The following is a 17,250-nucleotide window of genomic DNA, read 5'->3' as shown; positions in this document are numbered from 1 at the left end:
CCATGCTCAGGGTACCGCCTTCACCCGTTGCACTTGTCCCCACGGAGGAGACGTTCCTGGCTTGGGTGCCAGTTGCATCGGTAATGTTCCGCTCCCTCGACGCAGCGGACAGCAGCTTGGATGCTCCGCGCCGGCGCGGCGAGTGCCGCGGGGGCACTCGTACTCGCGAAGCCGCACAAGAACTCGAGCTCGACGGCGCAGCAGGAGGGTGTAGATGACGACGTACCTTGTAGATAGGCGCCAGTAGTAATTACGAGCCGCCAAAGCGGTCCATAAACAACAGAGTTCCAGTAGCGGGGAAAAGAAACCAGCAAACGGGGCGAAAATCCGGAGCTACGGAAAAACACGTCCGAGTGCGGCTACACTTATAGAACAACGATAGCGGCGAACACGGTCGGCGATAGTCGAAAATATCATACAACTTCTAATTCCTCCTCAGTGTCCCTCTAAAGCCACAAACCTGTACCGGGGTTTGGGGTCGAGAACGTTGGCTGTGTACGGTATTCAGATGGACAGGGAAGAACGCACTACGACAATTCTGATTAAAAGCTGGTGAACACGTCGCGCGTACAACAGCGACAATATTTCTTCGTTGACTCTCCGACAAATCGCAGCATACGTACACATGTAGCAGGGGTGTTGGGATAGCGAAATTCTCTAATCTAATCGAATATGAATATTCGAGAAAAACAAACTTCAGATGTCGAATCAAATACTGGATATTTTCTCATTTCTAAACAAAGTATATTATAATGTTGGTGTGGAATCCGTTTAGTTAAAAATAAGTCTTATATTAGTGCATTGTCTGATACCTGCCTGTAATGCCGTTCGCTACTGAATGTACGGTCAACTGAGGAAGTTGGAAACGATAAACCTCTGTTTTTGGCCTCCTGGTGCACTATGACAAAGGCAGTAACGTAACGCGCCATCAGGTTCTTGTTGTTTTCGTTGAAGCAGGGAAGTGAAGTAATCGCACATCATTTTAAAAGGATGCAAATGTCGTGGCACGTCGAAATAGTAAATTGCTTTGCCTAAATTAAGAGAACTTCGTATATAGGCTGCTTAAAAGCGATGCACCGTTATCGAATGATACGCTATTATTGAGAAGTTATAGGAAGCGTAAATGCATTTCCTCAGAAACAGGTGCCCCTCCGCGCAACAAACACGTACACACTCCCTCCTCCCCCTTGCCCCCTTCCTGCAGCAGAATTATTCAGAACAGTTTCTGTCTCTCTTGGATTGGTCTCTTTTTCTCGGAACTTCCGTACGTGTTGTTGCCCCTAATGTTCGAAGAGAAATGAGTATTGAACAATCTTGAATAATAAATTCTTGAATTGACTACGAAACGAATAGCAAAGGCTATTCGGTTCGTGTACAAGATTTTGTATATTCGTACACCCTTAGTACATAAAATTAGAATAAAGCATATGACTTTCAGCAACGAAGGTTGTTGTTGTTAAAAACTTTATTTAAATGCGGCGAGCGCTCGAGTCAGGCGGCGGCAGCAGCACGCGCAGGCGCAGACGCTCGCGGAGCGGAGTGTTGAACCGCGTTGTCTGCTGCGGCGGCGCGCGCTGGCAACATTGTCTTGGCATTGTCGGGAAGCGTGCTACTGTCAGAGACAGGGCGCGGATTTCATCGTTACTGCGTGAACTAAGCCGATATTCTTTACTAAGCGTTGGGCGACGCCCACTGATACGCCTCAAAGGCATGTTCATCGCTGAAAGGTGCAGGGCCGTCATAGACGACGTACTGATTCCGTACGTTCTTGACGGTCCGCTCCCGGAAGGCGACGTTATGTACATTCCAACACGATAGGTAGCTGATTTACACTGCTCGTCTTGTGCAAGAGCTGCTCGAAGAGGGCGGCGTCACTGCCCTGGAGTGGCCGCCCCAGTCCGCGGACCTCAACATCATTGAAAATGTCTGGGGCTCATTGAAAGCATCGCTGGCGCGCCATCCTCTCCATGGGTTGTGCGAGTATAGGTTTTGGTCCACCATCGCAAGTGTGGGACGTGCTGAGAATGAACACGTCGCTGACCTAGTCACTCTACACCTGACTGACCTCCATAATGAGCGCTGTCATCGCTGCCACTGGGGACATGACGAGATACTAAGTTCGGAGAGTCACACGTGCATTTCCCCGCCGGCGGGCAAGGTCTTTCTGGTGTAATGAACTATTGTCGAGAAGAATCACTTCCAGCTCATTGTCTTAAAACATTCCTTTATTCGCATCCGTTTCTTTTTATCTTGTTTTACCCTCATAATTATCCTTGTTGAGTGCTTTTTTTTTAGTCTATCTAAATAAAGACTGAGCACGTTGCGCGTACATTTTGCTGTGTCTTTCTTGTCACTGCTTATTACGGTCGGACACACAGTGAAGAAATATACGTGCACGCACTCGGTATCCCGGCCTTTCGAAAGAACACACGAAGCATGTTGTTAAAATAAATTTCTGGAACTCCACTGTCTCCACTGAAGGCTCAGCGGTTGGCGTCGCACAACGCTTAGTAAAGAATATCGGCTCCGTTCCGCAGTAACGATGTAATCGGCGCACTGCCCCGGACAGTAGTAGCACGCTCCCCGACAAGGCGGCCAGCGCGCGTCGCCGTAGCAGCCGACGCAGATCAAGATTCACTCTACCCGAGCGTCTGCGCCTGCGCCAGCTGCGGCCGCCGCCTGACTCCAGCGCTCGCCGCATCGCCATCGCGATGCGCTCCGAGTTTTCCCCTAAGTGTGAAACACTGCACAATTCAGCGTCGAGCATCTTGTGCTTGGCACGACGCGTAGCCCACATACGCACCCGATGCGTTCCATGCCGTGGCGCTTCTTCTGTAGAAAGAGTTGTATGTTGATCTGAGTATTCTTGTCCAACTCCACGTCACTGGAAGCAGGATACAGTGTGGGAAACGAGCGCTCATAATAATTACGCGCAGGTTGACATATTTCATCCCCTATAAGTATGTAAAAAGTCACACACACACACACACACACACACACACACACACACACACACACACACACACACACACATATATATATATATATATATATATATATATATATATATATATATATATATATATAACTTGAGTGTTGCTGCAAGGTAAACAGAACAAGTATTTTATTTCGACAGTTTCGATCGGTGGACCGATCTTCATCAGGGTTTACAAAAAAATGGCAGTTCGGCCCTGGTAGTGAAGACACCAGACCGGGTGCCCGGTCGTTCTTACATACATCAAACCGAGAGGAACAGTTGTGACAGTGATTGATTTTCGGCGCCTTGGCAGATTTACAGCGGCCTTTGGCAGCTATGCAGGGCAAGAGGAAGGCGGAGTCACATGTATGTAGAGCAAGGAGGTCAGTGAGGGAAAAAAATGGAAAAAGAACGAAAAGAAAAAAGAACGGAAAGAAAAAGAAAGAAGCACACAGGAGGAGGGAGACGTAAGTCGGAGAGCGAGGGGGGCGGGAAGTAGCGGCAGCTAGGTTCCCGTGCACCCGAGGCAAGGAGGGAGAAAACGGCCGTTCCGCAGCACCAGTGCGTGGGCTGCCGTTGTAGCGGGAGAGAGGGCAATTGAATCGGGTGGCGGGGGGCACAATAGAGAAGGGGCCCAGAAGGAAGACAGAAGAGCGGCAACTTGTGAAAAGAAACACAGTGTCACAGTACACATATACAAGGCACGGCGCGTTCCGGCAACTCTGTGGTCCAGCTACGTTGCGGAAAAAAATAGTTCCAAAAAAGAATATATGCGTGGGATTCGCAAAGCAAGTGCGCCCATGGGCTTAGGTTTAGGGAGCCGAGTTAAATAGCCTCCTTGTGGTCCAGTTTTCGAACGTTTAACAGACAACCGACATCAAGTCAGCACGTGCGTATTTCAAGAAGGGCAATAGGTCACTCAGAATGACCACTTCAGTGGCAGGGTCCAGAAACTGAATTTATTGGTTTTCCGCTCGCCCCCTTGAGGCGCATGCGGAGGGGTGAGCAAGCAGTGAATAGCCAGCGTCTCAATTTTAGAGTACAGAGCATGTATTCGCGTTTCCCATGCACTTTCACGGCATATCCCGGAGGCACGTCAGCCGCCCCGGACTCTCATTAATTCCTTTAGTGTACGTTCCAAATTTATGGATGAAAAAATATTCTCTCTGCTCGCGCGCACGGGTGTGTTGGAAACCAGATTGCAAGAGCACAACACTCACGCGTTCAAAGGAGTGATCTGGCAGCCGAACGTTCCTGGAGAAGGGTAAATTGGGGAGACTTTTCACATGCGCGCGGTGATTGTTAAACCGCAGGCGGAAAGGGGTCTCTGTTTGGCCGATATATTCCTGCTTACACACCTCGCATCGAATTTTGTACACGACGTTACTGGAATCACAGTCAAGATTTTCGGTAATCTTATATACGAAGGGCGAGTTCTATGCTTCAGCCGTGTCTGCTGTTGTCATGTGACGGCAGACCTTGCAACGAGGTTTCCCACACGGTCGACAGCCCTCGGGCGTGTTTGACTTCTATGTCCTCGCTCTGACTAATAAATACCTTAAATTTTTGTTTCTTCTATACACAACCCGAGGCGGCTGCTTGAAGATAGTAGCGAGTCGGATGCTCTGTTTCATGATATTAAAATGGCGGGTGAGAATGGCATTGACCCGCGGAGCACCGGTGGTGTATGTGAGGACCAAGTTTGGATCTGATTGTGCATTGGTATTGCTAACCTTTTCTCCCATTATCTGTGCTCGATCTAAGCTGCGGTTCCCGTGCCCGGTTGCGGTTCTAAGCTGCGGTTCTAAGCTGCGATTACCGTGACCTCCTTGCCTCGGGTGCACGGGAACCTAGCTGCCGCTACTTCCCGCCCCCCCCCCCCCCCTCACTCTCCGACTTACGTCTTCCTCCTCCTGTGTGCTTCTTTCTTTTTCTTTCCTTTTTTTTCTTTCTTTCTTTTTCCCTTTTTTTCCCTCACTGACCTCCTTGCTTTACATACATGTGACTCCGCCTTCCGCTTGCCCTGCATAGCTGCCAAAGGCCGCTGTAAATCTGCCAAGGCGCCGAAAATCAATCACTGTCACAACTGTTCCTCTTGGTTTGATGTATGTAAGAGCGACCGGGCACCCGGTCTGGTGTCTTCACTACCAGGGCCGAACTGCCATTTTTTTGTAAACCCTGATGAAGATCGGTCCACCGATCGAAACTGTCGAAATTAAATACTTGTTCTGTTTACCGTGTAGCACCACTCAAGTTCTTTACGTTTGAAAGGCAGCCTGAAGAATCCCTCTTTGCCTACTATATATATATATATATATATATATATATATATATATATATATATATATATATATATATATATATATATATATATATATATATATATATATATATATATATATACACACACTCTTAGGCAAAGTTGCACCCTTTGGCTTGCCCCTTCTGCCACACAACAATAATCGTTACCTGCCTTGATGCGTTTCCTTTCTTTAACGCTGTGAGCCCGGAACTTTCCAGTAACGAACGGCACTCGCGTTATCAGAATGGAACAGTTTACACCCTTTGGAGTGCCGCTACTGATAACGCGCGTGCCGTTCGTTACTGGAAAGTTCCGGGCTCGCAGCGTTAAAGAAAGGAAACGCATCAAGGCAGGTAACGATTATTGTTGTGTGGCAGAAGGGGCAAGCCAAAGGGTGTAACTTTGCCTAAGAGTGTACCATGTGTTTTCTAGCCGCACCAAAATTTTAAAATTATAACTATAGATATCCCGGTAACGCTACTTGTACCATTCGCGATTCGAGTGTCCGGATAGCCAGGTTCTAGATACATAGCCATTTCCGCAATTACGTGCGTAATTAGCAAAGTTACGGTGATTAACTTTCTAATTATGAACAATAAGTGGCTACAGCAAATGAGTACTTTGGGGCCCGTCCTCCCCACTACCTAACCCAACGATCAAATTTTGAATAGCGGATTTCATGTGAGAACTACACGAACAATTAGTTCCCCTTGGCAGCTCCTTGAAACCGAAAGGGGCTGGAAAAAGAGCGTCTGAGTCGTCTGAGTCGTCTGAGCTGCTGTGCTTGGGGAAAGAGGTCCGATCCCCCGTCGGGAACGAAAATGAAATATTTCTTTAAATGTTGAACTATTCGGCAAGACAGCAGCGGTATACTCCACAGCCGTAGTCAGGAAAGCCCGAGAGGTTCCGCTTTAAAAAATAGATTTATCGAGGCCACAGTAACATACGTCATGAAGTAACACTGTACAAAATGACACGCTGACATATCTGACAGAATGTTTCGCTCACAACTGCCGCAGGACGAAGGCTCGAACGTGTAGCCACGCCACCATCAGCGTGACGCATTCCATCGGCAGGACCATGGCCATCCAGACCAAGTGACTTGTGACCTCGGCATTGAACCTGCTGCGGGGTCGCCAACAAGTACACCAGAGGCTCCGTCATTGTTCGGGCACTTGTTATGTACTGAGGTATTATACAAATCCAGCGCACATTTAGGATTCCATGCGAAACGAAGCTTTAGTGAAGCGGTGAATGAGAGACTGTCCAAGTGATCACATTCTGCGATGCCTTTGGCAGCATAGCAATTACGTGGATGCACACGAAATCAGCAGGACGCCTAAAACGCCACCACGCGACCCTCGTTATGCCCGCGACCTCGGCATACTGTCTGCGAGGCCGGCCCACTTTTCATCAAGCCAGCTCCTTGATCAGCTAATTTTACTGTTGGCAATCTCCAAAACAGGCTGAACTTAAAGGGCGAAAAGTCGACCGAGCAGACCCTTTGAACATCGCGGAAGAATGAATGGAAAGGTTCACTTTATTAAAAGAATTATGCACCTAAACTATTTGTTGCACGGATGATAATGAGGTGCTGTTTGTGCTTTCACTGAGTCATTCCGCAGAGAACCGAGCCGGCAAGCACCACGTCTGTAGGGGTATATTATAAGCAGCTATATAGGGGCTAAACATAAGCAGATTCGTTGTACGAGAGCTGTCTTTTGTGTGAGCTTTCTGATAAGACAACGACAGCAGCAGCAAGCAGCTGCCGCCGCCGCCGTCGAACACGTCTGTTGTTTTAGCGTGCCGTCATCACCCACTTGCCCTATTCAAATGCATTGGTTATCGTGCCTACGCGACCTATCAATAGGTTGTGAATAGGTGATTGATGGGTGGCGCATACTACCGCTTGCACAGGGTCGTTGGCTCTTCCGGAAAACATCTGATTAGTATTTAAGTGCTCATTTCCGTCTAAATTCGACATTAGTAACACTAAAGCAAATGCTTCATCTATAAATAGACTTTTGTCGAACACGTCATGTTTTCCTTCAGTGAAATGTCCATATGGTAGCTATACTGACTTTAATAATTACGAGATTGTTTCCAGCTAAGAGAGCGCGACCCTGTACAGTCGTGCGCACTGTGAAAGGGAACAGTGAATTCATTTTAAGCAACGATTACGTGCGATATGTGCGTACTAACCTTGTGTGTAATTGGAAACTATAGCTTTCCAGTGGGAAATGCTGTCTCATCAAACACATTTGTGCTTAGCCATAACGCCTTTTGAGAACAATTTGCGTGTTGTTATCATATTGTGCTAGGGGGGCACGTTGACCCCGCGCAAGTCACCGACAGAAAGGTGGAAAATGGGGCCTCATTATGTGGGGCGCAAGTTGTTCAAAAAGTATGTGCAATCGCATAAATGAAAATAAGTAATAGGGGCGTCGGTCGTTTTCTGTGCAGTGTATAATGCACGCTACGATTCAAGAAGCTCAGGCACAACAGAAAAAAGAAAAAGGAGAAGCACTGGCCTTTTAGCAATGCACAGAGCACACTTACTCGCGGAAGTAATCTAGAAAGTACACGTTGGCACGGTTTCGGCTCAGGCTCATAGCCGAGGTGAGTGTGCAGGCGATGACTGTTGTCACGGCTAGCTGCCGGTGAATCATTTGCTGCTTCCTGCGGGCGAAAGCAACGCGCGCAGCTCGATAAAGTGCTGTAGGCCACTCAGTAGAAGGCTGCAAACCAAAGCTGCACAATATCGTATAGTAGGGTTATTGCAATAAATATAACCACTCCCTTCCCTAATGCTTCTGGCATGCGGGGTATTACTAAAAGAACATTATTTTTTTTTAAAGCCATTCTGCCTTGCGAAGGTGTATGACCCCTGGTGTTGTAAAGATCGTGGTAAGAAAACTTGTAAAGACTTCGCCCGTTGTCACTTAGTAACGACGGTCACACTGGCTTTGTGCTCGCGATGTTATACACTGATCGGCATACTCGCAACTGCAGACACATTCTCTGATAATGAAAAGTCGATGCACGAACACCGGTCAGTGGTCGGTTGGGTCGGATCGGTGTGGCATCGCAAGCGACATGTCTCCAGGAAACGTGTAAACCAGTGACTTTTCGGTCCCGACACTTCCACATTCATATCACCGACAACGACCAGATGGGTAGTGTCATTACAACTAACCCACGCAGAGCGAGCAGCCACGAACCTTTTGACATCGCATTTCGACATCTAGGAGACTTCGCCGCATTCTCCGATTCGCGACACGCGTCATCCCGTCTGGCCGGCCCCTTACGGTCGGCCTCTCGTGCGCGATCTGCAGTGGTGTTCGCCGCGCGTCGCCGTCGTACTCTCGCCTGAGTTCACTACCCAATTAGGTTTCTCCGAGGCAGCCTATGACAGTGTTCGACGTGCTGTTCTGCATGTTGTTTGCGTGATTCCAAAGAATGTAAGCACTGTTCGCTTCACTTTGCCGAGTGCTTGTAGTCTCTACCTTAAGGGGCTATGAGCAATTGCATTTCTTGTTTGCTTACGGGGGTATTAGTGCTTACGTGGGTATGTGCCATTGACGATGATAGTTTTTGTGTGCGGACACGAAAGTTCTATGGTACCCTAGCTACATACAGCTCCGCTGTGAAAAACAAACAGTACTATTGTCACAGATGTTACGTGTAGCCAGAAACTTAAACTGGGGGGTTTTGCGTGTCCAAACCACCATCTAATTATAAGGCACGCCGTAGTGGGGGACTCCGGAATAATCTGGACCGCTTCGGGTTCTTTAACATGCACCTAAATCTAACTATATATACACGGGTGTTTTCGCACATCGCCTCATTTCGAAAGAAATTTTATGCCGCGATCACGTGCTTAGCAGTCCAACACCATAGCCACTAAGCAACCACGGTGGGCAGCCGGAGTCTTGAATAATCTCAAAATAATCTGCGCCTTTGCTGAAAAACGGAAGCAACACGCTGGCATTAGTCGTAGCTGCGAATTAATTGCGTCCCCTTATACCTAATGCAAGGTACACGACCGTTTTGCATTAGCCCCCCCCCCCCCCCCCCCATTAGAATGCAGCCGCCATGCCTTGGATTCGAACTCATTCAGCCCCAAAACCACCGCGACTAGTTAAACGAAGTCTGTCGATCTTTTCCTGCCTTTTTTCTTTTTGTTCTCAGCATATCTGTAAGAAGCGAAATATTAGCGAATGCGTGTTTTTACTTTACGCTTCCATCATGAACGAAGATAAACCTCCCAATTAATCGTTGCGATACAACACGAAGAGTTCGATGGCAGTGGCAGATGTCATACACAAGCTGATAAAAATGTTCTGCGCCCGATCACCAACAGGCATATTCTCAGGCGCGTTCTCAAGGGGGAAACTTACGCAATCACCGGCGTCATCGTATTGGGTCCTTATATCGGGCGACATCCACTTGCGGGCTCTCCATCGCTGTTAGTGATAACGGTACACGTCATGATTGGCAATCTGTTGTGCACAAACACGGCTAATCAAAGCGCATTTGACGTCGCTCTTTGGTCACTTCGGTGCATATCGTTTAGTATATGTCTTGTGTATAATTGGAATGGATCAGTACATATACGAGGGACGTTCCGAAAATAAGTTTCGTCATTTATTTTCACACGAAAACTTAATTGCAAAAAAGAAATACACCATGACATCATGAACTATACACCTTGCACTATTTTTCCACATAGTCGCCACCGACATTGATACATTTGTAGTAGCGTGCAATCAGTTTGAAGATAACTGGTAAAACTCGGTGCCCGGCGATGTAAGGGGTGAGACATCACCTCTTCCCCATACACGAGCTGTAGGCGTTCATGGATGATGGGGTGCTATTCTCGACACGCATGGCGGCTGCACTACCGCCATTATCCACCATGTTGGCTCTCTGATTGGCTGTGGCGAGCTCACGTGCCTGGAAATTTGTGCCGGGAAACGGAAGTTTTGCGAAATGTCATTTTGCGTTTTCATCAAGATGACGAAACGTGACGCGGAGTTGCAAATTTTATGGACTAATACATTTTTTTTGGTCCTTGGCAGATATATTGCGATGTTAGTGCTTCAAAAAGAATGTGAGCGGTAGCGTGCAGAAGCCAGTGCAATGCATCTGCAATTGCGCGAATATGTGGTGGCGATCCAAGATATGCGCCATGCCAGCTTGCTGATTGGCTGAAGGAATATCTCGTGAGGAGCATCACAGGAAGGGCTGCTTCGTAAACGTCATTTTGACGACGCGTGACCTTGCGCTGGGCCGCCATTGCTGAGATTTCCCGCCATAATTTTTGCTGTGACGAGCCGCGCGAATTATGCTAATGAGCAGCCATATGCAATGGCAGCCGAGAGGAATGCGTATCGCCACATTTTCCCCGTCGTTTGGCGCCACGAAAATCTTTTGTTCATAACGCGCGCTCATAGTATTTGCATGGCTCTCGGGTAGTGTTGGCATTTGTGTTTGGGGCCATCATTTTTTAAAAGAACGCGTTTATACACAATAATATTGGTTGAACAGAGCAAACTTTCGGCAATGTTGTCCACTTTTCACTGTTGCATTTGTATTGTAATCAAGATTAATGCCTTTTCGCACACTCAAAAGTTATGACAACGGTCTCTTTCTAATTTATAAAAAGAAATGTTCGCAAGGCGGCGCCTTGAAGTTTCCTCCCTCGGGGCGAGTAACCAGCGAAATGAACAAGAGATTGCAGCGCCGGCGCTTGCGTCGCGCTAGTAAATATCTCTGGCGCGCGCAACGCTATCGGTGATATTCGGCCGTTTCTCAGCCAGTCGAGTCGGGCTGAGTCACTTGCGTTTCACGAGATAGCGATAACGTGCCCTAGAACTGTAGGGGCGCAGAGGCTCTGTCAGGCACTTTGCCTTTACCTCTGCCCCCTACACGGAGAGAATCCGTGAAACAAACAATAAAGAAATAAAGAACGTGCGCGCATCACCACTGGTAGGTCGCGTATGTTGTCTCAAGCAAGATAACAAGCGCGTTGGCGCCAACATGCGATAACTCATTCCATTTTCCGGGGACACGCATCCTAGCTATTGAAGCAGACGACGGCTTGTACGCAGCAGACGACGGAAGCGCGAAGCGTTTTCGACGGAATAATCATTCGCTTTGAGATAGCTGCTTTATTTTCACTGCGGAGGAAAAGTGTTTTGCTTTACCGATAACGCTATATTCAGTGCCTTCATTTCAATTTCTTATGCGAAACGTCAAGTTGGCGTCACGTTACGTAAGCAAAACGGGGCCACCAGCGCAATTTTGTTTGCGTCGCGCCTACGTCATACACCGAAGAAAATGGCGAAATGTCCAGAATAGCGCCCATGGACACACTAGTCATACGTGCCCATTCATACTGGATAACAGCACGCACTTCCATTCGCGACCACGTTGTCAGCACGCGTATGTCTGCCATCATGATTTGGACTCAAATAACCTCGAGCGCGACATGCCGGTCTGCTGCTACTCTCTCTTCTTCGGTGCTCTGCGCATGCGTGGTGTTTCCTTCGCTGGCGCTCCTTCCGTCGTTGAACCAGCAACGGGCGTGGATTCTGATGGCGATTGTTTGTTTCACCTGGGGCGCGATCGGAGATATTTTGTTCGATACGCGTTCTGTTCGGTTGCTGCAACGTCACAAAGTTGCAGTATTGAAAATTTGTGACAGCGGGGGGGGGGGAGGGGGGGGGGGGAGAGCAGCCAATCAGGAAGCGGTGACCTCCCCGGAAATTTACTTCCGTCGTTTGTCGTCTGCTTGCAGACAGTATATTACAAAACGAAATGTTTCTCGTCTTCCAAATGAATGAAATCTTTATTTAAAAAAATGTATTTTTTCTTCTCAAGCCCAAACACGTTTTAAAATAGTAGTACGTGTGATTACTGCAATTTATAACTATTAGTTTCGTTGCGTCGTCCCTATGTGGTGTCGCGCACAGTGAGAAGAAAAAAGAAAAAAAAAGAGACAGGAAGAGTGGCGCACTTTTCAAGAGGCAGCGACAACATTCCAGTGGCTCGCTGGCACCCATGATGGAGTCGATTTCTGTGTACAACCTTCGAATTATTTGTTTCGAGAAACAAAAACGACGCCGGAATTCACTTTCTGCCATTTCTTCAAACGCGTTTCGCAGCACCACCCGCTCTCCTTTCTCTAGAAACGCCAGCGCAACAACCTAAGTTCCCAATGGAAGCGCCATTTTCTGGAATTAAACTATGGATTGGATTCAAACGTGCCATTCCGCAGCCAAAAGGGCCGCCTGTTGGATCCAATCCTATCCGCCAGACGCGCCATGCGAAGCCGTATGATCGTTCCAAGCTTCCCGGCTCCCGTCGGATTCGGCGCCTATAGCAGACGAAATGCTCGGTGGGCGGATGATTGACAGGAGCGTGTCGTCTTTTTGACGTCACCAAAAACGTGGCCGCACCCCGCGCCTGGCGACGTCGGCGCGGAGTAGGCCAACCGCGCGCGCCGGTAACCGAACGAACGCGCCGAACAACCATCTCCGATCGCACCCCTGGTCATCTTGTCTTTTAGCAAAATGACGAAACTTAGTTGCTTACTTACAAGAAAGTTAAAGATGTCTGCTACGCTGTCCAGATCAAGAGCGGGCAAAGCTTAATAGGCGCATCCGTTTCAAGATCCCCTCGATTTATTTTGTTCTGTGCTACTTTCGAAAGGCACAAGAAATATTGACGCTCCCAAGTAGCCAGGCACTGTTTATTTACTTACTGATATTTAAAGCCGATGTATTCTCGTACCGGACGTCTTGTTCCATATAAGAAGCCTGCAGAGATAAATTAATGTTACGCATAAATTTTTTTCTGTCGGGGGGAGTTCGCTATCCCTCACTTTGCTTGAGGGGGCTGGTCGAAAATCGTGGGGGCATGCAACAGAAGCTTAAAAATGCCGCTAAAACGGATCCTCAGCAAAGAAGAGTTCGCAGAGCGAGGTCCTAGCTAAGTGTGCCGAAAGGGCTGGATAACGTTATATGGCCATGCAAAAAGTTTTGTTATAAGCAAATAACCCCATGCTCTCCGGCAGGTGCGAATAGCCAGACGAGACATTCATTTGAGGGATCGCCAGCCGTTTGTGCGCAGGTGCGAGTAATAGCAGGCGCGCGAGAGAAAATTTGGGGGCTTTTGCTCCTTGAATATATGAATCTGCCTAGGCACTACGGAGGAGCTTTCTTAGCGCGTGTTGTAGGCATTGCGAAGTGGGGTCGAGTTTGTTTACGCTTGCACGCTGGCTGCCGGCGCGGTAAAATAGGTGAAGCAGCGGGCACTGAGGCCGATTTGGCGACTGCTGTGTCGGACAGACTGCCTCGCACCTGCGGCGCTCGTACTAAGTAAGCCCTGGCGGATCATAGCATTCTCGCGCCTTATACATCAATGTACTTTGTAAATAACATCACAGATGTTTCCGTGGGAGCAGTAGCGACCGTAATAGAGCCCGGGCCGCATATACTGAAGAAAGTCGCGGGACGCGGTATAGTGCTGAACTTAGCATAACAAGTTGGCGGCTGGACGCAATCACATTTATTCAATCGTGTTTTCTTTTTACTAGTTGTAACAACGTGTCATTATTTTGCATTATTGGCGGCGCCTCCAGGACACCAAAGCGGCAACAGGGACGCCAAACCTAGAACCCGCACTAGTCCGTGGGTTTGGGGCTCGCCGAGGCCTGTGCGTGACAGGGGTGCATGTATAAAATCGGCTGTCTGCTATCGCGGACAGCCAATGTTTTGTGCGAACACCCCCTGGCACGGTTCGGCCTCCATGACCCCAGCACACAGGCCGCCTTGCTTCCAGCTTTCCCCCCCGCTACCCCTCGGGTGCCCCGGAGATCATGCGCCGCCTGCTTTAGTATAACCTCAGGTGCTCCCCTGAGGCCTCCGTTTGTCTGTTACATGTGCCCTCCTGAAGCAGTGCTTGTAAAAAATCCAAAATATCGTCGCGACAAAACAAGCGACCCACGACTTATACGACGCCAGTCAGAACCTTGCCCCTTCAGACAACAGCGATCACCAATTGGGGCGTCCGTGCCTGCTGCCTCAATGCGCGGGCAGCCAGCGGCGCAGCGTAAGCAAGCTCGACCGCACTCCGCAATTTCCGGCATGCGTAGGGGACAAACGCATGCAAGAAACCTCCTAGGAGGAGGAGGTTTTTTAGGAGGAGGAGGTATACATGGCAGAGTCAAGAGGAGCAAAAGCAACCAGATTTTCTCTCTGCCACCCGCCGTTACTCGCGCCTGCGCGCAAACGCGGCCTAAAATGAACGTATTGCAGTAACCAGTGCCTGAGCGATTGGCGGCAGCCATCTTCTATTCCTTTCAGAACGGGGCATTCTGCGGCTATTCAGAAAAAAAAAATCCGGTTTTGTTCGGAATATTAATGCATCTTTAACGCGTACACGTAACTTTAACGCAAAGAGTTTTCGCAGTTTCATGACGTCGAGTGACCGGCAGGTGAAGTCGGTGCAGGATGAAAGCTTTTGACCAATAGCAGAGGGTTAATGGCTAAAAAGACCCGCCGTGGTTGCTCAGTGGCTATGGTGTTATGCTGCTGAGCACGAGGTCGCGGGATCGAATCCCGGCTACTGCGGCCGCATTGCGATGGGGACGAAAACACCCGTGTACTTAGATTTACCTGCACGTTAAAGAACCCCAGGTGGTCGAAATTCCCGGAGTCCCCCACTACGGCATGGCTCATGGTCAGAAAGTGATTTTGGCACGTAAAACCCCATAATTTACAATTTTTTTTTATGTTTAAAAGGCATTGAATCAGAACTAATTATTTTTCTTGTGTTCGGTCGAATCATGCATAAACAGAATATACACGTCATGTCAGATGGGGAGCTGTCGCGGTTTTCGTGACGTCGCATGACAGACAGGTGAAGTGAGGGTGGTCCAAAAAATGTTTGACGTATCGCGGAGGGCTAATTGCAGAATTGGAATAGAAAAGTTTGGGATAGCTTTACGTTATAGCGCCCCTACTTACAAATTAAATTTGTAGTGAACGTCAGTTGACTAGCAAGATAATTAGTATGAGAATACATTCCCATAACGTCCACCGCAGTTGTTAAGCGCCAGATATACTCCAACGTATTCAGCGCGCCGTGCCACGTCCCCCGAAGCTATCTACGTCACCTTGGCGACGTCGCGTCGGCGACGGTGAGCTGGGCAAATGTAGCACAGGCTATTGGAGTGTAGACAAGAACACGATAACCTCGCACCTAGACTAACCGAACGCCTACTCTCGCACCCGGGTTACGCGGTCGACCGGCGCCATTTTGTACTGGGTGCCAAAGTGTGTTCGCCGGCGACCGGTAGACATGGCAAGCGTAAGCTCTAGGACTCCAAAGTGCGGAAATGTGCCTGATCACGTGGATCCAAAGTACAAGAAGTCATCTGGGCATCATTGCATCGTGTTTGGATGCCAAAACAACCAGCGCAAAAGGAGCAGGTTGCTTAGCGCTGTTTGCGAAGAGCACAACACACGTAGGGGATCGTGCCGGTGCGGTGTTTTCAGCCTGCACCAATTACCATCCACAACGAAGAATGCCAAGCTACGCCACCGGTGGATAGCTGCAGTGAATAGGAAGAACTACCAACCCAGTGAAAATACACGAGTGAGTATTCGATCTGTGTATATTTTGGTGCCACGTTCAACATTGCGCCCTACGAACGTAATATGCGTAATGCTATGTTCACACCACGGTCGTAACGCGCGTAACAGCTCTTTTGGCGTATCGAACGTAAAGGCTGTAAAAAACGTTACGGCAGTTAAGCCGGCACCTTTGTTCACATTTACTGCTGCTTAAATTACGGCTTTTACAACAGGCCCATCAAATGTGGAGCTGCAGAATCGACGTCACCAGCGGTCCAATATGGCTCCTGCCAACATGCGAGCGCTGGCCGAGATCGAAGAAATTCACGTTTAAAACAAACTTATAGTCATGTATTCAATCGCCCAAAGACGACGAAGGCGACGCAGAAGGGTTTGGGTGCGGCAAGTATTTCTCGACAGGGCCGTGGACGGCGATTTTCACAACCTTTTCGCCAAGCTCCGAGTTGGTGACGCTGCGATGTTTCATAACATCATGCGCGTGTCGCCCCAGCAGTTCCACTTCCTTGAAAACCTAATGAGACCACTCATCGAAGTTCGGAGCACGCATCTGCGGCCATCGATTTCCTCGGTGGATAAACCAGATGAACTGAAAACAGTCTCGCAAGGCGCACTGCAAAAATTTTCACGAACACAGCCAATCGTGTGCACGGAATGGCGGAATGGCACTTCCCGCGCCCGGAGCTGTCTGCAGACGGGAGGACGGAAGTGTCGTCACCGGTTGTTGAAAGCCGAAAGCTTATTGGACATTGGCTGTGTCGCAACGGTCGTAACATAACAGTCGTAAATGTTGCCGACCCTTTAACACTCTCACCCACGATTTTTGCGAGAATTGCGCACGTTGGTACCTTTACGTTCGCAGTCTGAACTAGACGCATACGCTTGTTGCGCTTCCGCTTACGTATGTTACGAAAAATCGGCGCCTTACGAACGTAGTCTGAACATAGCATAACACGCAGGTTTGCTCCGAGCACTTTCTGAACAACAAGCCTACAGCGAAGACTCCCGTGCCGGTGCTTCGCCTTGGCTATAACAAAAAGGCAAGCCTTTTCGTGTTTTCAGTCATGCAGAGCTCCCGACGGTTAAGCGGAACAGTTGAGTTTGCGGTTAGCAATACTTGCAGCTGGTGCACGGCATGGCCATTAAGCGTGAACGAAAAGTTGTAGGCAATAGAATGTTGCCCTGCTGGCGAGCGTTATTGCTATCAATGTAAACCGAAGTCTGCTCGTCACGTAGCATGCGTCCACAAAAACGTAAACGATGACTGCTCGTCTCCGAAGGTATTCTTGCAGCGTGCCTGTCTTTCTGAG

General features: G+C 48.7%; 1 protein-coding gene across 6 annotated transcripts in view; it reads right to left on the bottom strand.

Moving 5' to 3' along the window:
* Positions 1–17,250, bottom strand: part of LOC135915709 (Na(+)/citrate cotransporter-like) — a 212,088-nt gene that overhangs the window by 66,466 nt on the left and 128,372 nt on the right. For all 6 annotated transcript variants that reach the window (XM_070528569.1, XM_070528571.1, XM_070528570.1 and 3 more), the window contains 4 exons: positions 13,048–13,102; positions 7,839–7,958; positions 6,288–6,404; positions 2,804–2,884 (listed from right to left, as the gene is read on the bottom strand). In XM_070528569.1, coding sequence (XP_070384670.1) covers positions 2,804–2,884; positions 6,288–6,404; positions 7,839–7,958; positions 13,048–13,102 — 373 coding nt within the window. The remainder of the gene's footprint in view (positions 1–2,803; positions 2,885–6,287; positions 6,405–7,838; positions 7,959–13,047; positions 13,103–17,250) is intronic.

The sequence above is a fragment of the Dermacentor albipictus genome, unplaced genomic scaffold, assembly GCF_038994185.2.
Source record: "Dermacentor albipictus isolate Rhodes 1998 colony unplaced genomic scaffold, USDA_Dalb.pri_finalv2 scaffold_13, whole genome shotgun sequence".
NCBI classification, from domain to species: Eukaryota; Metazoa; Arthropoda; class Arachnida; order Ixodida; family Ixodidae; genus Dermacentor; species Dermacentor albipictus.
Note: the sequence above shows the minus strand (reverse complement) of the source record. Positions and strands in the feature narration are given on the sequence as shown.